The sequence below is a fragment of the Taudactylus pleione genome, unplaced genomic scaffold (assembly GCF_031769625.1).
Source record: "Taudactylus pleione unplaced genomic scaffold, aTauple2 ptg000335l, whole genome shotgun sequence".
Classification (NCBI taxonomy): domain Eukaryota; kingdom Metazoa; phylum Chordata; class Amphibia; order Anura; family Myobatrachidae; genus Taudactylus; species Taudactylus pleione.
In genome coordinates this window covers 160,865-182,208 of record NW_028284736.1, presented here as the reverse complement: position 1 = coordinate 182,208, position 21,344 = coordinate 160,865, and the positions used below count along the sequence as shown (strand labels likewise).

The 21,344-nt window shown below is 43.0% G+C and overlaps 1 protein-coding gene across 1 annotated transcript in view; it reads left to right on the top strand.

The window, feature by feature from the left end:
- Nucleotides 1-13,236, top strand: part of LOC148508905 (serum paraoxonase/arylesterase 2-like) — a 34,625-nt gene extending 21,389 nt beyond the window's left edge. The window contains exons 6-9 of the mRNA XM_088443852.1: nucleotides 587-787; nucleotides 2,985-3,066; nucleotides 5,952-6,080; nucleotides 9,287-13,236. Of these exons, the coding sequence (XP_088299978.1) occupies nucleotides 587-787; nucleotides 2,985-3,066; nucleotides 5,952-6,080; nucleotides 9,287-9,448 (574 nt within the window). The 3' untranslated portion in view covers nucleotides 9,449-13,236. The remainder of the gene's footprint in view (nucleotides 1-586; nucleotides 788-2,984; nucleotides 3,067-5,951; nucleotides 6,081-9,286) is intronic.
- Nucleotides 13,237-21,344: the final 8,108 nt, after the last annotated feature.

Below are 21,344 nucleotides of genomic sequence, written 5' to 3'. Positions count from 1 at the left end.
TGGGAAGGGGTGGGTGGTACAGAGCGGAGGGGGGGGCTGAGTGGTACTTACCAGCTAACAGCGGGAGCGGGGGGCAGAGGAGTAGACAGCAGAGAGGGGTTGGACAGAACAGTGTGGGGGGCGGGATGGGGAAGAGCTTCGGCAGACCCTGAGAAGACCTGGCCGGTCCCTTTACCAGCAGAGCCGGATTAATAACAGGGCATCCGGGGCCTCCTCAAACTGGGGGGGGCCCACACATAGCTACATCACTGTGGCATATATGAACTGGGGATTCTGTGTGGCACAATGCTGGGTGTATCTACACGTTATACATTTTGATAACATCAGCAGCATATCTTATCCACAATTTTATTGGTTGGGCCCCCACAATATAGTTGCTCTGGGGCCCCCATAAACCTTAGTCTGGCCCTGTTTACCAGTAAAATATATAATACAGAAAACAGATTAAATAAAATATATATATTATGAAAAAAATTGGTACATTTTGCTTAGGTGTTTTAACATTGATTGACCAAATTGATTTACCATATGTATTACAATACAATATATATATTTTTTTTTCCTTAAAGTCTTGAATCTTTTTCAGTGTCAATGATATTGTGGCAGTTGGACCAGAGAGCTTTTATGCCACTAATGATTATTACTTCACGAATGTCAACATGAAAGCCGTGGAACTGGTGATTGGATTAACGTGGGCAAACGTGGTATATTACAGTCCCAGTGACGTCAGAGAAGTGGTATCAGGATTGTATAGTGGAAATGGAATTGCCATGTCCAGCGATAAAAAGTAATTACTGTCTTTTATTACAGCTTTGTATTTTTTTATTTTTAATTAAGTGTTTAGTATCAGTTATGTCAAACTGTGAGGAAGAGGAACATGGCCCTAGCATTTTCCTACTTCCACTGTGGGGGACACTGCTACATTGGGTTTAGATGGCTGGTGTTGGAGTAGGCATTTCATTGAAGCTCCTCCACTTCTGTCACACTCTGGCAGCAATCGATCACTTTTTCTTAAGTTCCTATGGAGAATGGCACTTACAGGCTGCTCATGGAAGCAATGACATTCTTTCTTTTTTGTTTCTTCGACTGACAGTATTCTCTTTGTGATATCACTGAAGGGAAGAACGGATCTCAGGTGTTTTTTGTAGCACTAATTGCACTGCTCCCGGCATCTAATGTATAGTGGGGCTCCCAAAGAGGTTGTCTTGTCTCTATCAGAAAGTTCAGTCTGATGGGAACTCAGAATCTGAGTTTGTATTGTATTGGTTAATTTCATGGCTGCTCAATCTTTTTAAGCTACCCCCTCCTTATTTTTCCTGAATATAGAGCAATCTAGCATACGGTAATCTTTTCATCATAATGTGGTCTTAAAATGTCACCTGCAGCAGGACATTGCTATCCCTGCTCTTGCTCCAAGCTTGTCTACGGAAGGGTTTAGAGTCTCTGTATTTTTTAGATGTAATTAGAGCTTTGGTCCAAAAGATTTACAAAGCAGCTCTGTCTGAGCATACCCTCCCCATGGGATGCTTTGGTACTTTCCCAATGTAGTAGTGTCCACAACGTGATAGAAAGATAAAATATTTTTATTATTTGTGTTGAATGCATTTCTCTGATTCCATTTGGGGGACACTGCATTCCCACCCTTTTTTTGCTCTTTGTTAAGAATGAGTGTTTGTTACATTGAGTTATTGTTCTTGTTTGCTTGTTATTTTCTGTCATATCCAATAATGCTTTACTAGTAAAACAGCATTGGATGCTAGCAAGGTGCTATAGAATGGCACAGAGTCACAAATTCACTCTTGTAGAAACTTATTCCCTTCCCTCACTGCTGGAGTAACACATTCCCCTCCCTCACCTCTGAAGTAACACATTACCCCTGCTCACCCCTGTAGTAACACACCCCCCCTCACCTCTGCAGTAACACATTACCCCCACTAACCCCTGTAGTAACACATTCCTCTCCCTCACCCTGTAGTAACACATTTCACATTCCCCTCCCTCACCTGTGTAGTAACACATTTCCCTCCCTCACCTGTGTAATAACACATTCCCTTCCCATACTTGTGTAGTAACACCTTCCTCTTCCTCACCTGTGTAATAACACATTTCCCTCCCTCATCTCTGTAGTAACACATTCCCCTCACACTGCTGTTGTAGCACATTTTCCTCTCTCACCTCTGTAGTAACACATTCCCTTCCTTCAATATTCAAATAGGGGAGCCACACCAACTGCCAGTGATGTTTGGCAGCACTTGGGGTGACAGTTGGTGTTTGAATATGAACTGTGCTACTGCCACGATGAGACGGTCAGGCAGGACATTGCACTGGGGGAGGAAACATTATAGCCATTTTCACCCCCTTATGAGTGCAATTTAGAAAAATCCCTGCTTAGTGAGCACCTATGCCATGGAAGGAATATACTCCCAGATTTTCGTGTTTCTAGGTCCAGGGGTTTGGGCTGGGTGTTGATGAGGCAGTGTGTCAGTCAGGACATTCGGTTTTATATATATAGATCATTCTTGTATTACAAATGCAATTGAAACATTCTGGTACATGATCTGAACAGATTGGGAATGATATGCATGAGATGCCGGCGGTTTAAATACCGTAGCCGGAATCCCGATCGTGCAGAATCCCGACAGGGCCCGGTAAGTACCCTAACCCTCCCCCTCTCCCCATAACCCTTCTTTGGTGGTGCCTAAGCCTAACCTCGCCCCGGTGGTGCCTAACCCCAACCTATCCCAGCACACAGGTGTCCCAGCGCATAGAGAATGGGAGAATACCACATATTACAAGCCCTGATTATACAGACCAGAGTAGGTTGCCCTGTGCCTGTAGTTCTACATTATTGGCAAATCCCATCATGCTTTGCCAGCCTAGGCCGAGCCAGGGATAGAAAATCTGTTGGTTTATGACGCATGCTGTAAATGGAGAATGTCTCTATAAAAACTGATTTTACTGAATTTATTTGTTTCTCTTCAAAGGTATATGTATGTGGCTGATCTCACGGGTCATACAATTACTGTGTTCGAAAAGAATTCAAACTGGTCACTTTCTCCAGTAAAGGTAGCGTAACATAGTTTATGTTATAAATAGTGTTACTCCATACTTGTATATAAAGGCGTGGGCTGGGCTTAAAGGTGTTTGTTTGTTTTTGCTTTAAAATATTTAGGGGTCTAGTTACTAAGCAGTGTTAGGGGACAGAGTGAAAAGTGATGTCTGTGATAAGGTGCCAGCCAATCAGCTCCCAACTGTCATTTTTCAAACACAGCCTGTGAGATGACAGTTGGAGCTGATTGGCTGGCACCTTATCACAATCCGCTCCCAACTGTCATCTCACAGGCTGTGTTTGAAAAATTACAGTTGGGAGCTGATTGGCTGGCACCTTATCACTTTCTTATCACTTTTCACTCTGTCTCCTAACACTGCTTAGTAACTAGACCCCCTAAATGTTTAAATCCCTTCCATACAATTATACTTTGGTAGAGTTCCCTCCTATAGGACCCCAGTTGTATAAATTAAGGGTCAGGGGTCAAAGGTCAGGTTTCATCTTACCCACCCTTCTTTCCTACCAAGATCCTGCCACTCCTGGTGCCAACTTGGTCACATAATCAAACGCTCAGAAGTTTTCATGTACTATGTAACATTGGGCTTCGTGAGTCCCTGTTCTGCGATTGTGCATTTGAGAATAGAGGACACAGGTCTGGCAGACTATAGGGACCCTTCTAAAGCCTGTAGCTCTGCAACTCAATAATAATACTAATATTTATATAAACATATCTAAATTACTTGGATATATCTGTCTTGTAAAATATATATAGTCATTATTTATTGTGCTTTTATGCAGCATAGACATGGAGTTCCTCAATTTATAGTAGGGGTAAATTACTATTATTATTATTATTATTAACATGTCCTAATGCAAATTATGTAAATAGGAGACGGTTATTTAAGGTGAAATGGTAGACATATGCGCTACGCATGCGCCAATTAGGTTGCGCTACAGACACAAATGAGGCATATTAGGCAATAAATGGATGGACCTAGTAATGAAATGGGTGGGAATACTATAGCTGAAGAACTATTATCCTGGCCCTGATTTGCCCAGTGATAAATACAGCCCGCACGATGACAGTGAATCTATATTTTTATATTGTGTACAACTGTAAGGGGTAAATTTACTAAACTGAGAGTTATTAGAAGTGTTTTAAAAGTGATGTTGCCCATAGCAACCAATCAGATTCTAGATATTATCTTCTAGAAGGTTCTAGTTAAATGTTAAGTAGAATCTGATTGGTTGCTATGGGCAACATCACTTTTAAAACTCACTTCTAAAAACACTCACTTTAGTAAATTTACCCCTAAATCTTCAAATGAGCGTAAACTGCACCAATTGCCTACAGTACACAAAGCGAAGGCAGCCATTTTGTGTGCTGAACCAATATTTGGGAGAAGGCCTCATATCCATCGAACCAGAACATTCAACTTCACTGCAGTTTAAAGCATGGTAGCATCCACTCTGAGGAGGGTGTATTGTATGTTAAAGAGACATTATTGGAATGATTTCCCAAATTCATAATATCCTTATTGATGTTACTTTTTCAACCCGTAATCCACACAAATCCTCTTGGGAGACGGACCTTGGCCCGCCGCCGGACAAGGAGGCTTGGGACGACATGAGACAGCCTATTGCCAAATCCTCTATTTCTACACAGTTTAAGGAAACATCATATAAATTATACTACCGCTGGTACTATACCCCAGTACGACTCTCACAAATGTTTCCTTCTACCTCACCCCTCTGCTGGAGAAATTGTGGCTCTGGTTGACTTGCCCGGTCCTCAATATTTTCTGGACCTCGGTCCGTACCCTTATAAATCAGCTCCTTGAAACTCAGATTCCACAGGACCCATGGATCTTTCTACTATGCTACCCACTTCCCGACCTTTCCAAGCGCTCCCAGAAACTGTTGTCCCATATCCTAATAGCCGCCAAACAGTTAATAGCCCGACAATGGAAAAACCCTTTCCCGCCATCTCTTACTGCCGTAAAATCACAAATTTGGCACATTGCGGCAATGGATAATATTACTTACTATCTCCATGATAGGGGCCATCTATTTGCCCAAGTGTGGGCCCCTTGGCTCTCCTGTGAGGGCACCCCTCACTCTTAACCCTTATACTTCCTCCACTGAACCCATGTGCGGCGGGAGGGTCTTGCTCCCCACCCCACTCTTTCGTGCTTATATGTTTTACTACCTTAGATAGGTACTTCTTGTTTTTGTTTTAATATCCTTTTAAATATCTTTCAGATGTTTTAATTTCTATAATAGTTCTGTTTCCCTCCCTTACACCTCCACCCCCCCTTTTGTCTTCTCCCCCATGCCCTATTTCCTTTTAATTATTGTCTACATATATAAATCTATATTGTATTTTTTTTTTACGTTTGAAAATGTGTCTCATTGTTGAGGCTATTTGCACTCATATTTGTTTATACGCTCAGTCTGTTTATTTTTTTTTATGAGCGCTTTAAATACAGAATTTGAAAAAAAAAAGAGACATTATTATATGCAAATTATAAGATACTTAATGCATTTTAAAATGTGTATTTTCTCATGTCACAGCTTATTTTATGAATAAAGTTGCATTTGTCTAATTACTGGAATGCCCTATTGAAATTGGGAAATGCTTTATTGTATTTTGTAAATGACAAACATGTTTATAAACACAATTCCCTGGATTTTAGAATATAGTTTCTGTTCAGCTATATTTATTTTATTAGTCAACTGCAGCAAATAGAATATCTGTATTGTTACAATATTAGGCCTTTGTTATAGTGTTTACTTTTATTTTTTATTCCTTTTAGATTGTATTATATCTTTGTTTAACGTTTTGCTTTATTTATTGCAATAACGATGTATCTAACATATTGTTTTTATGATTCTATGCAAGGTGGTTGATTTGGGTATAATTGTGGATAACCTGTCAGTAGACCCAGTTACCGGGGATATTTGGACGGCAGGGCATCCAAATCTGTATAAGGTGTTTGCTTACGATTATGATGCTCTCCCTGGATCAGAGGTCAGTATATAAACAGTAACACTACTAATTAAACCAGGTAGACAGTATTATAAAGAGTCTAAACAGTAAATAAAAATCTTAATTAGTGTTCCATGTAATGGGGAATGCAACCAGTGTCCACTTTCTGTTACTTATTTATTTTTTGGATTTTAGAGAAATTTGATTCTTGAAATTGGGTTAAATTACCTTTTCAGTTTTTTTGCTTTCTGTACTGTTAGCTTTCATTATACAGTATGTGCACTTTTTGACAGTGAATTTACAGGGAATTATGACAAAAAAGGAGGTAGAGACCAGCAAATCTGGAATTTTGAAAGTTGAAAAATGTGTCCCATATTTTTTCAACCTTCTTAGATCCCTCTCCCCCCCCCCCCCCCTTAGGGGACAATTTATTTTGCATACCGCTATCAAAGCCTTAACCCCTCATGGCATAGCGCTGTGATTAGTGGGTTTGCGGTAAGGGAGCGGAGCTAATATTAAGCTATTCTATGAGAATTATCATTTGGCCTTGCCCCCTCCAGTAGACCAAAGGATTGTGTCATTACATCACAAGGGGCAGGGCCTAATAATGCAAAGTGCCCAGCCCCACCCCCATCAGCAATCGGTCCTTCTGTGCTGCAGCAAAAGTGTGTGTATATGTGATATATATAAAATATGTGTGTGTTTGCGTGTCATATATATGTGCTTTAGTGTTATCTATCTATCTATCTATCTATCTATCTATCTATCTATCTATCTATCTATCTATCTATCTATCTATCTATCATTTGGGTAGAGTGATTGCACTCTAATCTATTAGGATATACACAGTGCATGTTCCATAAACAATAAAATACAATTTTAATCCCAGCAGTGGAGATAAATGAGAGCAGCACTCACTGTTCAGTTGATATAATGTTGCAATTTATTGAAACATCTCAGCAAGTTCACAAAATTTCCCACCCCTTTCAATCACAATAGTAATGTACCTCAGGGGCCTCCTAAGGATGATTACTATTGTAATTAATGCCAGAAGGACTGCTATAAGGGTTTGGCTTTGCTGGAACAATATTCAGCACTTGGGAAACAGTTAACCCCCTTGTGCATCAAAGAAGCTAAGATGCATAATGTTGTATGATATCAATAACCTATGAATGAGGTCACCCCGATGTTTTCATTAACCAGCACCAGGCTAAAACAGCCGGGGGGCTTACACTATAGCAGGGAGACACACAGTGTGGGGTCCCCCTGTCGTAATTTAAAACCAGCCCCAAACTTGTTAGCCCAAGGCTGGAAATCCTCGGTAAGTCAGGACCCCAAAAATAAATAGATTTGAAAATAGATTTTAATATTGTTCTTTAAAGTGTGACTTCAGGTCCCAGAAACGCCTGCCCTGACATGCCGGTACTTGTGGAACAAGTGACAGCATGCCAGGACATTAGGGGTCTGCTGTCACCTGTAGTCCTACTGTGAAGAAAATATTACAATAATGAAAGGACACACACAATGAAAGGGTTTATTAAAATGAATAAAAACATGCACTTAATACTTACCAACTCCTTGGCTGTGCAAGGTCCTCTTCTATTCACAACGTAGTCCACTGGTCGCCAGGAAAAAAATCAACCCAGCATCCAGTTTCCATGAACTACGCAGAGTGACAGGTCACTCCGTGGACACTCTCTTTGAAGTAAATAGCAAAGCACATATTGGCTAAGAGACGGACGGTTTATATGGCAACGTCTGCTCTCAGCCAATCAGCGGATGTTGCCGTAGAAATGGTCTATCTCTTAGCCCATAAGCTCTTCTCTATTCACTTCCATGACAATTCCTGGCAGGCCTATTGTTTGGGTGGGTTTTCTGTCGGTTTTTGTCATTTTACAAACCGACCATTAGTAAATCTCTGGTTTCTATTGTTGTCTATGTGAAAGTTTCGATTGTTTGTCCGATGTTCTAAAGTCGGATTTTTGGTCAGTTTTGCTCCGGTTTTGACTTTAGTAAATCTCTGATTGGCAAACTAGATGACAAATTGCGCAAATTATGCAAAATCATCCAAAAACTACTATTTACCCTCAATTTGAATGTGTGTACATGTGGTAGTACAGATTGTAATGACTTCCAAGAAAGTATAATGAAAGAATCCTGCAAATCCATGGGCCTTATTCAGCACGGATCGCAATTGCAACTATGGGGGTCATTCAGACCCACTCGCGAGGGAAGTTCGCTCACAAGCGGGTCGATGTTTGGCGATTGCGCATGCGCACGACGGAGGGAGCTCCGTCTTGCGCATGCGCGAGACCCGGGGAGCGACGAGAAATACGTTGCTCGGGGTCTCGCACCAAAGGGGGCGTGCTGTCGATGGTGACTGACAGCACGCCCCCTTTGGTGGCGGTGCCAGGGGCGTGGCGGCCAGACGGACCCGTTCCCATGGGAACGCCTACCGTCTGAGTCCGGCCCCACTGACATCAGTAATGATGTCAGTGGAAGTGACTTTGGCTCTGATAGAGCCAAAATCACCCCTGGGCTTGCGGCAGCGAGACCCTACCGCAGGGTCTCGTCGCAAGCCCGATGGTCGCGATGGTCTTTGACCATCGCGACCATCATCATGGACGCTCGCATAAGCTGTGGGTGGTAACCCACAGCTATGCGAGCGTCCATGAGGACGCTCCAAAAACAGGTAGGAGGGCCCTGATTCAGAGCGAGCGCTCTGGTCAGAGCGTTCAGCTCTGAATCAGGCCCCATGTACCCAGATCGTCCGATTGCGTATGGACTGCACTGGATGTGCACATCTATTATGGACCCACTGTGGAATCCATCGCAGGGTGGGTGACAGGCCCGTGACCATTTGGAGGTGGTGACGGGGGAGTGGTTGCAGAAGCGCCGTTGCATAGGCGTGCATAAATTAGCCGCTGCGATTGCCTGCGCAGCCTGAGTGCTCGCTGCATGAGACGAGACTTGTCATTTCTGAGACAGGTCAGAGCTGCTGTAATTGTGCGCGAGGGGCCGATGTTCCCCGACGTTACTGATGTATACGCAGGACTGCGAGGTATCACAGAGGTGAGAAGGCAGTAGTGGGCGTCTCTGTGCTGGCTGAGCGGTGGCAGACATTAGTATATTTTCGCATTGCGTGCGATTACGCAGTTGCGATCTGTGCTGAATCTGGCCCCATATCTGTATTGCATTTGGTGAACCATACTGTATATAACAAATACTCATTTATTATTCTGTTACAGGTTGTCCGCATACAGAACATTCACACAGACAATCCTATCGTCACCAAAGTGTATGCGAACAATGGCTCCGTGCTCCAGGCATCGTCCTGCGCTGCCGTATACGAGAGGAAGCTTCTGGTGGGCTCAGTATTCCATAAGGCTCTGTACTGTGAGCTGGATTAATGATACGAGCCGGCCAGACACTGGAACGCTGCCCAAAGGGCAAATGGAACCTCATTCTGTGAAATACAATGATCACAACGCACACACCCACGTCACAGGGCAATGCAGGGCATACAACTATACCCCAGGTACATGGTAATCTTGCCAATACATTTGAATAAAGTAAATGAGCAAAAAGACTAAATAGAATAAAAGTAGGGACAGTAATTAGTAGGGAAATCAGAGGTGCAGGCACTCTTAATTCTTTGGTTTATAATTAATCACAATGGGGCTAATTCTGGGGGCAAAGCAAAAAAAAAGTAAGTAACTTTGCACCTTGGTGAATCCATGTAGCACTGCAGGTGGGGGATATGTAAGATGTGCAGAGAGATTTAGGTTTGGGAGGGGCCTGTCCAAACTCAAACCTACATTTCAGTATGAAAAAGTTGCCCAGCCTTTGGGCGGGATGTACTAAAGGGGAAAATGCGGTAATACCCTTGAAAATACAATTTTTGTGGGTTTTACCGCATTTTCCATATGTATCAAGCACCGGAATTCAGGTGGTGTTACCCAATTGAAGCCTATTTGCTTCTTTTCGGCGCTTCTCCCTTGAGAGGGATTCAATCGGGTCTCTCCCAGCACACCCCGCTGCTCGCGTCCTCCTGTGCATGCGCAGAAGGACGCCAGGGGGTTCTTTCGTGTTAAAACCGGAAGTTCCTCTATCCGGGGGGCATCGCATAGAACAGCTCTTATAGGGAGAGTTGTCCTATGCGATATTCTAGGTACATACCGCGGTAATCAACTGCGGTATGTACCCGATGAGAGGTGGGATGTACCGTATCGCGGATGCGATGCTTAGTACATCCCGCCCTTTGTGAGCTACATGCAAAAGCAACCAGTATTTACCTTGCATGCAAAAAAAAATATTTGCACCCCGCGCATTGTGGATGATTTATTTTATTGCAACAAATAAACACAATATAAAGACTAAATGGCTGCAGTCACTGATCAATTAATCAAAATGCACAGGTTAGGTCACAACTCATAGATTGACCAATTTTTGGTTAAAATGTTCTTAGCACCTTCAGATGTCTGATAAAAGGTGTCAGACTAGAGCACTGAGAAACAGGACATTTACACGGACTTCACAGTCACTATTCACGAGACAGTCGTCAATAAGATTATAATGTATGCGAGTCTCCGGCATCTCTGAACTCTCCCCAGGTGTTAGTGGAACATCTGCGTACAAGTACCTCTGATAATTAGCTGCATGTGAGCTAGGCAGTCCCCGTATCTGGAGAACCTCACAGAGTAACTTAGTCCAAAATGACTCTGCTAGCCTATCCGCAGTTGCCAGCAAATCCGAATGCGGATGCATCTGGCGAGTATTTGCGAATCGCACAAGTACCAACATACACATCTTAGAGCTGCTATGAGCGGTTTTGAGTCAGACCCATCTCAGTCGCTTCTCACCAACTGCTGAATGAGCGATTCATGGTGACAAATGGCGTCGCACATTAGAGAAGTGTCCCATGGGCGTGTAGCCAGAGCAGCGACCTATTCTGAGTCATGCATAGGAATTGCGCACGTTATTTCCAGGCCTATGCATCTAGCATGAGGTAGGTCTAGGTGTCTTTACTAGTGACAACGGCTGCTTTGCCGTAAATGCGTACGCCTCAGAATATGGGTGGACTTAGAATAGCAGTCGTAGTTCGGAATTGCAACTACATTATGTGGGAGTCAGACCTAGTTTGTATTCGCGCCTGTGGCTTTGCTTGCTAGATTACATATAATATGACAGGAGTAAGCTGTATAATGGTCCTTAGGCCGGGATGTACTAAAGGAAAAATGCTGTAAAAACCCAATTTTCGGAGGTTTTACCACATTTCCATATGTACTAAGACCTGGCCGCACTTTTATCGGTTCAGAAGGTAATGCCAGAAAAACCTAGCATTACCCTATAGAAGCCTATGGGCTTCTTACGCACCCGGCTCTCGACGATTCGTAGCCCCGCCATCGCCCAGCGCTGGCCCCCATTCACCTGCCCTCCATGGTAGCCAGCCTGCGCTCCTCCTGGTTCCTCCTCCTCCTAATCTTCCGGGTGCAGGGAGGAGGAGCCCGGGACTTCCTGCACAGGTCACCACCAGGAAGCCCCAGGCCTCGGAGGGGGCGGGGCCCCAGGAGACCCCGTCACCCGGCGTCAAATGCTTCGCAAAGGGCAGCTCTTATTGCAAGAACTGTCCTTTGCCATACTAATCGTATATGTTAGTACATATGCGATTAGTAAGGTTGCGGTGACTGGCGGAATGGTCACCGCAACCTTAGTACATCCCGGCCTTAGTGAGCTGCAACATATATCGCTGATAAAATACTGACGCGTTTCACTGTTTGTTCATAAACATCTTATCAGACAACTGAAAGTCTTATGAACTTTTTAACCAATTTTGGTGCTTTACCTAAGACAAATGAACTGGCACTGAAATAACTATAGTTACTAAGCTACAACTAGGATTTTGGATCCGTTCTTTACTGGGACCATAGCTATCGAGCAGTTCATCTACCAATCTGTCCCATCTCCCCCAATTATTTCCTACAATTCCCCCTATTCTCTCCCATCTCCCCATATTCTCTCTTTCTCTGTCCCTGTCTTCCCCTCTATAGCCTCCCTCCAGCTCTCTACGAAGTCTGGGGTAGTTGAACAATAACAGTATTATACACTATGTAGAGTAAAGTGATTGGACATCCCCGCACAAGCGAAATGCAGACCATGCATACCATTGCACACGAGTTCCAAATGGCCACTAATGTAGCTGTTCCGACAAGAATACTTGGTAGGGAGGCCCATGGACTTGCAGTTCTATGGAAACAACAAATGTTTTTATCAGGATGACAATGCCACCTGCCATGTTGCCAGGTCGATGCAGGATTGGTATACAGAAAATTCTGTAACCCGGATTGACTGGCCAGCTCAGAGTCCAGATCTTAACCCCATTGAGAACCTCTGGGATGAATTGGAGTGACGGGTGCGTTCTAGGCTGACTCGTCCTTCTGGTCACTGTACGTAAGGCGGAATGGCAAAACATACCGCCTGCTGTTGTCCAGGAACTTGTGCAGTTTGCCAAGAAGGGTGTCTGCAGTAATCACTGTACATGGTGACCTACAAAGTACTGACGTCAGTGTCCAGTTAATTTTGCCTATATAGTGTATGATAGACCATATTCTTAGGTCACTGTCTTTTTGTGCAATATCTAAATACTCAAACAGCCCCAAAGGTAGACAAGCTGGCCTGATTATTACTCTAACAGAGGGACCAGGAGCTTGGGTTCCCTCTTACTATACTGAAAACCAGACTTCTGCTCGTCTGGTCACGGCTGATGCTTCTATGATGGGACACCAAATAGCATGCTACTGCCTCCAAGCCACGGAACACTTCACACATTTCAAATAAACATCGCTCTAAAACCCCAGATCACTACTTCATTAAATAGAAAACATTTTTTTTTGTCTCTCTATACAGTATATCATTGTCCAAAAGGCAACAAATTCACCCCAAATTTCCCGTAAACATCCCATCTGCACCAGGTAAACAGGTTCAGCGAATGATCAAACCAGGGAGCCCCTGGAACTGGCCGTCACTGCCAGCCAATCACGAGCGGTTTCCTACACTAGCCAAAATTACATTTTTGGTGGCCATTTTTTAATGCAAATGTATTTGTACAGAAAAGTGTCTTTAGCAATTAATGTTCTATGAATTCATTATGTTGTTAAGTACTTTAAAGAGGGTAATTAAAATGTTTTTGGCTATTTTCTATTTGCCGTATTGTTTTTCCCCCCTAATCTATAACTATTGTAGGGTGCTGCGCAATCCGTGGCGCCTTATAAATAAACTTTGATAATTCTGCTTTCCAGAAATTGTGAATTGTTCTCAATCTGTACTATGAAGCCACTTGAACAATGTTGATGTGATCCCAAAGTTTAGTTTTTCTGTAGTTCTTGTAGGCATGTGATAATCCATGGAATAATGGGGCAGATGTACTAACCTCTGGAAGGTGATAAATTGGAGAGTGATAAACTGCCAACCAATCAGCTCCTGTACAGCCTGTAACAGGACAGTTAGGAGCTGATTGGCTGGTAGTTTATCACTTTCCAATTTATCACTTTCAAGAGCTTAGTACATCTGCCCCCAACATGCTTGGAAATAAACTTGTCTTGCATATAATATATATAACACCAGGTAATATATTACACATTGGATGCTAATATATGTATAATCCCCTGTAAATACAGGCATGGAATAGTTTCTCTGGAAACCATTATACAGAAACTTCCAAAAAGACAAAAACAAACCCTGAATGAAAAAAATAAAAATAATAATACCTAGACACATGGTCACTTACTGACATAACTGTTGTCATATGCTACAGTCTCATGAATATTAGTAAAGTGTACAAAATGGCTGCCTCAGTTGTGTACGTCTCTGAGATGTTATTCCACAGCGCCGTCCTGTATCTTCTGGAATACCTTCATGAACAGTCTTAATAAACATTAAACTAGGTTTTATAAATTACAGCCTCTGTTGTCTGTGGTAAATACAAGTCTATTGCAAAATAAAAATGGGTAGTAGTAAGACGTTTTATAGTACTCCGTGAGAACAAACAAAAAAAAAGTTAACTGAGGTCAATAATCAAGATATGAAGCAAATTAGGTCACATTTTGATTTAACTAATTATGTTTACTTCAGTTTTCAGTTGAGATATTTGTGTTCAGTAGTACTGTACCTCTTAAACACAATATTTTGTTTAAATTACATTAATTTAATGTACTTTCACACTGGTATTCAAACAAAAATACACATAGTGGGGACGACGACAGCCATTTTGTGGATTGGATCAGTATTCATGAGGGAATAATGCCTCCAGTCTTAGTGATGTCACTGTATCCTAGAACAGTGATAGGCTGTATTCTCATGAATATTGGTTCCGCATATAAAATGGCTGTCTCAACAGTACATCAATGCCAATACATGGTCCTCAGAGGACCTCAGATTACTAAAACCCCCATCATGTAATTAATATTGACTTTGATTATAAAAGGCATGTATAAAGGCGATAGGATAGGAATAAATTATATAAGGATTGAAACTTACAACCAGAAACAGGAATTGTAATGTGCAGTTAGTCACAATTGAAAAAAAGTAAATTTTCAAGGACAAAACTTTAAAAGTATGGACTGTCCATGGTGGATATAAGCAGGTACTACACTGTGGGTTAGATATAACATTGTATAGGGCAAAGGTTCCCAAACTCTGTGCTCAGGGCACCCTAACGGTACAGGTTTTAAGGATATCCATGGGTGAGCAGAGAGCACACATGGTTAAATCAAATTGACTGAGGTACTAATTAAGTCACATGTGCCCAAGCATGGTTATTCTTAAAACCTGGACCATTAGGGTGCCTTGAGAACTGAGTTTGGGAACCTCTGGTATAGGGTATAAAAAACAACTTTGAACCTAATGGAATGTAGTCGGCATCCCAGCCTGCGGGATGCCGACGGTCTGTATACCGGCACCGAAATCCCTACAGGTCGGAATCCTGGCACCAGAATCCCGACCGCCGGCATCCCTAAGGTAAGTATTGGGGGGTTAGGGGGAGGTTAGGTAGCGGGGTTAGGCATTAGGTGGAGGGATAGGGACCGGGGAGGGAGTGTTAGCAGGTTAAGTTTAGGCACTAGGGGGGAGGTTAGGTTTTAGGCACTAGGGGGGAGGTTAGGTTTAGGCACTGGGGAGGGGGTCTTAGGTTTAGGGTACAGGGAGGGGGAGGTTAGGCTTAGGCACTAGGGGGGGGGTTAGGGTAGGGATTAGGAAAATACTTACGGGCGCTCCTATGGGTGTCGGGATTCTGGCTTGCGGGATGCCGCTCTCAGTATTCTGACTAGCTATATCCCGACAGCCGGGATTTCATACCCAACCCGAACCCGATAATTAAATGAATTATTCAGCAAAGTTAAAGGGAAGTACATTGTAGTTGCCCCATAGGGCCTCTATTATACATCTATAGTCATTTAAGTATTTATAGTCATAGCAAACTGAGATAAGGGTCTATCTATGATGCAGTGATAGCCGTATCACCATATTTTTTACCAAATTAAAAGGTTATCACCAGGGGTGTTTCTAGAGAGGAGGGGGCCCATGTGCAGTCTCCGACACGGGCTCCCTCCTCTCTGTCCGGCAGCGCACTAAGCTGTTCGTGGCCAGTGCCGGAGTTATAGACTCTGGGCATTAGAGTGCACCCAGAATCTATAGAGTATTCGCAGGTCACCGGGAAAATGGCCGGGGTGGACATTTTCCAGTCGTTTTTACAGTGCCGGAACCCCGCTCCGACGTGGGACTCTGGAGAGGTATGTAATACTATGGGTGCAGGGTGTGCGGTGCGAGGCCCCCTGGACCCAGGGGCCCATGTGCCCCGCACACCCTGCACCAATTATAGATGCGCCCCTGGTTATCACAGTTTCCACCTATTTCACAACAGGGTTACCGCAGGTAAATCACTGATTTCTCTTACAATCCCTGTATTTTCACCTAACTACTGCATTCCCATAGACTGCTATGGGAACTGCTGTGTCTGCTCAATTTAGGAATAGGCTAAGTGGTTGGCAGGTTTTCGGTGGTAAGCGACAATACAGTGTTAGTTAGGCCTCATTTTTTAAAATAGACCCCATAATTTAAGCAGCAATCCATGATCTTTCAGACTGCTTTTAATGTCTGATAATTCTGCTGATTTTCTACAGTGTTATATGCCTACCATGGCAACCATACGCACATGGTGTTGTGAGCAGAGGCTTGGTAACACCCTTTGAGCTCTGTCTTCACTGTGACATCCTACCCCTTCCTTCTCCTACCATCACACGGCATCCTGAGAGTCTGTGTCTGCCAGCCACGTGTTTCCCCACTAGAGATACTGGAAAGATGATAATGATTTGTAGAAGAATACAGTAGATAAGAAAACAACGCTTAAAAGGTACTTATCTTGATATTTAAAGAAAAACAAAGAACATATGAGTATTAAAAGCCTACAAGGCTTCAATTACGTGCAGTTTAATTAACGAGAAAACACAGCTCAGGATGACTTTTTATTGCATTCATTTGCTAACAATGATAATATCCATTGACAAGAGATTTATATACATTAGCAAATGGCGTTTTATCACAGGCATTAGCAGAGCAATCAGATGACAGCAGGTGGCTGGTCTTTAAATAACAAACCCAACACAGATCATAGCGATGGGTGCTGAAAAAACGCATAAAAGAACGAGTAAAACACCACGGTAATCAGACACATATAAAAGGACCTGGATGTCGGACTGTTTCAGTCATGCAAATAAAATATACACCAAAAATCAGAAGCACCAGAAAATGATCACATTGCACAGTTATTTCTGAAATAGAGCATATCGTCACCATAAATAAAAACCCAGAAAATGAAGTTTATTGTTCACAAAATTGGGATTCTGTATTGAGTACAACCAAGATTACCTGGCTGTTGATGCAAAAGCTGCTTTAGTTTACTATATACAAAGTAGTATTACAGTGTTCCTGTCATCAACTCACAGTGGAAGTGTTCTTGCCAGGGCTGGATTAAGGTTTGTTGAGGCCCCAGGGCAACAAACCTGTGAGGGCCCGTACCAATAAAAACTGTCAGATATATATACTGGCCATGTTATTACAAAGTATAATGTGTAAATATTCCCAGCACTGCACATGTGCTGAACACACTGTAGTGCCCTCAGTTCACATTTTGCCACACAGAAACCCAACTTCACATTATTCCACAGTGTTCCCCACAGTGGTGCTGTATATGGGGAGGGGGGGCCCTGGTTCACCACGCCGACTGCCCTGTTGATAATTCAGCACTATTTCTTGCCAATTCTAGTAGAATGTCAGGGGGACTCTGAGACTCCAGAATTACGGGGAGTCCTCCAGACTCCTGGGGGAGAATGTGACCCTCCCCCAGCTTTGCAAAGTAGGTGGGGCCATGATGATGCAAACCAACGTTAACAAAATAATATCATGCAGGGCTGCTAGATGAAAGTCAGCGACTAGGCATTTGGCAATGGTTTTCACAGAACAACAGCAGATGGGTTTACTTTCTATTACACTTCAATGAAAGAGAGTCTGCCAGCCACAGTCACAATATCATTCCTATGGGTATATTTACTAAAGTGAGAGTTTTTAGAAGTGGCGATGTTGCCCATAGCAACCAATCAGATTCTAGCTGTTATCTTTTAGAAGGTGCTAGTTAAATGTTAAGTAGAATCGGTTTGGTTGCTATGGGCAACACCTCCATTTCAAAAAACTCTTACTTTAGTAAATATACCCCTAATCTCTTAGGTGCTCAGACTACACATAATGTGAATGCTGCCTGTAATTCTTTCCTATAAAACACCTGTCAGGAGTGATTCCTACACACGGATGTTGCTTGTGCATCACATGTGGCGAGCTTCGGCAGGATGGTTCTATGTTATAACAAATGGAACCATTCTTCAAAGGCCCCGAGGGATCATATTCAGCTGGGAAAGCGGCTTTACATTGTAACGGGCATTATTCGCACACAATGCTTTTTGTATTTAATACCAGCTAGTTGTAAAGGGGTTAGTCAAGATTTAAGTGAACTCTGCTGGGTGGGACAGCATCTTGTTTTTGAAAAGACAGATGAATCAGCAGTGTGCCCAGCCTGAGGCCACATCGTGTGTAATCACCCTGCTGATCTCCCAACAAAACACAAAGGATTAAAAAAAATTGTAAACTTTTTTTTTTTTTTTTTAGAAATAAATTCCCCTCATATCACTGCCTCACTGCGTGCTCCCGCTGGTCGTTTTTGACATCTATCATCGCCCGAACATGCTGGTCAACCTGAGGACGTCGTCAGGTTGAGCATTTTAGGGGATGATTGATGACTGAGCGACTGATCGTTCAGTGTAAGCACATCACAGACTGTGAAACGACTGCATGATTACAATGTAGTAATCGTGCTCTCGTTTACAGTCGCCTAATGGATGTGCGGCATATCTACCAGGCCTGTCCCCTGCCTTTCCCTTCTACAATTTGTCCTAAATGTAATCTAAAGCTGGGTACACACTGGGCGATATATCTGCAGATGATGGTTGTTCATACACACTGAACAGCCACCACTGCCATCTGGCCGGGGGTCCCGCTAGCCGTGGGTCGCGTCGTACCCCCCTCTGGCCGCCCAAACACACAGTACGATGTAGAGATAGATCTGCGGATATATCTGCCATCGGCTGCACTGCACAGCCAACGCGATATGTATGGGAACGACGTCATTCGCAAACATCGTCTGTATACACTGGCCGATGCACACAAGATATATCGGCTGTTCAATTGAACGGCCGATATGTCGGCCAGTGTGTACCAGCATAAGTCTCTATACATTTGATTCACCACTCTGCAAATCCCTGTATTCACTTCCCATATCACCTTCATAGCCCTCACCAACTCCTCCACTACACACATCTCTGACCCCATCACAAGACACACTCCCCCCCCCCTTCATGTCTTCTGACAAACACCTTTCCTCCTCTCACTCCCACCTACAAGACTTCTCCTTACCTATGGAACTCCCTACCCCATCTGACCAATCTTTCCCCAACAACCTTCAATCTTTCAAGCACTGTCTCAAAACCCATCTCTCTATTTTAGCCTGTTCCACCCAACCTTATAGCACTCTCTTTGCATGTTCTACCAGCTCCAGACCCATGCCCACCGATTGTCCTACCGGCCCCCAGCACTGCCCTCTCCCTGTACACCACAGGTGGACAAGGTGTGGCACTCTAGCTGCTTTTGAACTATACATCCCAGCATGCCAAGCCAGTTTTGCTCTTAGGGCATGATAGAACTGTGGCCAGGCATGCTGGAATGTGTAGTTCCACAGTAACTGGAGGGCCGCATGTTGCCTATCTCTGTTTGTCTTTTTTTACAAGGGCCCCCTACACCCTTTGACTCATGCCTGCATCTCCTTCATCAATCTCCTGTTATATACTGTATGTGCAATTGTATTTGCACACTGTGTAATTCTGACTGTCCGGGGCTGCAGAGTTTTTGGCACCTTGCAAATAAATGAGATGATGTTAATCCCTGACGCCTCTAATACAGCCTCTCTGGGTCAGCAGGTCCCAGTTATTGCCATTAGAGGTTTAGACGTGTGATTTAGACAGAGGGTAAAGGATATCAGCTTTGCAGTCATTATATTAGTTACTAATGATGATGACTGCGTTTGAATTAATATAGAAGCAGAGAGGCAGTAAAAAGGGAGAGGGGGGGGATTAAAACATGATTAAGTGGTTTGGAAGAATGTAGTAATGAATGGGATGAAATTAAATGAATGTGAAAGAAATAATGATAAATAGAAAGTATACGGGGTTATAACTTCCAATAGGTGGTATCTGTTAGGAGTAGGCTTCTGGCAACAGACATGCTCAGCAGTATATACAGTAGTATTAGTCTCAGCTCAGAGATATCACTCTCAGGACATGAATACAGCACTGATCTTCCCGTTTAGCACATACTGTAAGGTGCATATAATATATGCATCTTAGATACAATATGACGATAAATAGGACACTGTCCATGTGATATGTTCTTATGTTATATATGTGCTCTTATATTTGCAGCTTATATTATATAGGGTACTAAAAATAAGTTCTACTATAGAAACATTATGAAGTCAGATAAAGCACATTGCTTATTAAGCACGTGCCTTTATATCGCCAGTGTAATACAGGATTTCCCATCACACACTAGCCAGGCAGGATTGCTGTCAGAAAGGATCGTAGTAGATCTATAATGTAAAATCTCTTGGTTCATATGGACTCAATACATTTTAACTACCCCTCTGGTACTGCTAGGGGGCTGGCTACACTTCCTTGTCCATTACTGCAAATCACTGAGAAATGTGCTCCTATTGTTTCCCTTCTCCATTGTCATCCCTGGGATTATTATACAGCCCATTTCTTTATATGTTACCCTCCCTTAATAAAGCCAATTCAATTATTGGTGTTTATTAAGCCTGGCATTTCTGTACGATAAATATTTCTACCACTGTAGTTATGTTTTTATACGGGGCAGCAAGGTTGGTGCTATGATTAGCTGGCTGCCTCACAGCGCTGAGGTCTTGGGTTCAATTGTGACCAATACATTATCTGTGTGGAGTTTGTATGTTCTCCTTGTGCTTGCCTGGGTCCCCCCCCTTACCCCCCCTGGTGCTCCAGTTTTCTCCTATTCTCTAAAAACATACAAGTAGGTTAATTGGCTTCTGATCAAAATGAACCCTGGTGTGTGCATGTGTGTGTACATGTGATAGGGAATATAGATTGTGAGCTCCAATGAGACAAGGACTGATGTGAATGGCCAAATGTTCTCACATAGTGGGACTGATACAGAGATGAACGTTATCCTATCACAGAATAAATCTTCTCAGTTGCTTCTGGTAACATAATATCACATTTCCTGTGACACTGTAAGTGCGGTCACATTAGTGATAGCGGCTTCGTATGTAGCTGATGTGTCACATACCCACGGACTAAGTTCAGCATCAGTAACTTATTGTCATTAATATTAAATATATTTTATGGTAATTGTTTATCCAATAAACGTTTCAGAGATTTTTAATTATTTGTACACAATTAAGCTTTGCTACTTCTTACATACTGACTTACATCTACCGTGCATGCCCCTCCTCCCGTTACTGCTCTCAACGATGATAAAGTGACATGCTGCGAAGCACGGAGCTTGTACCATTGCGGGATTTGTGTTGTTATATAATAATAAATGCTAATCTTAATTTGGGTGCATCAAGGAAGTCTCACTATCCCTTATCCAGTAAAGAGAAGGCCTCTCCACCAC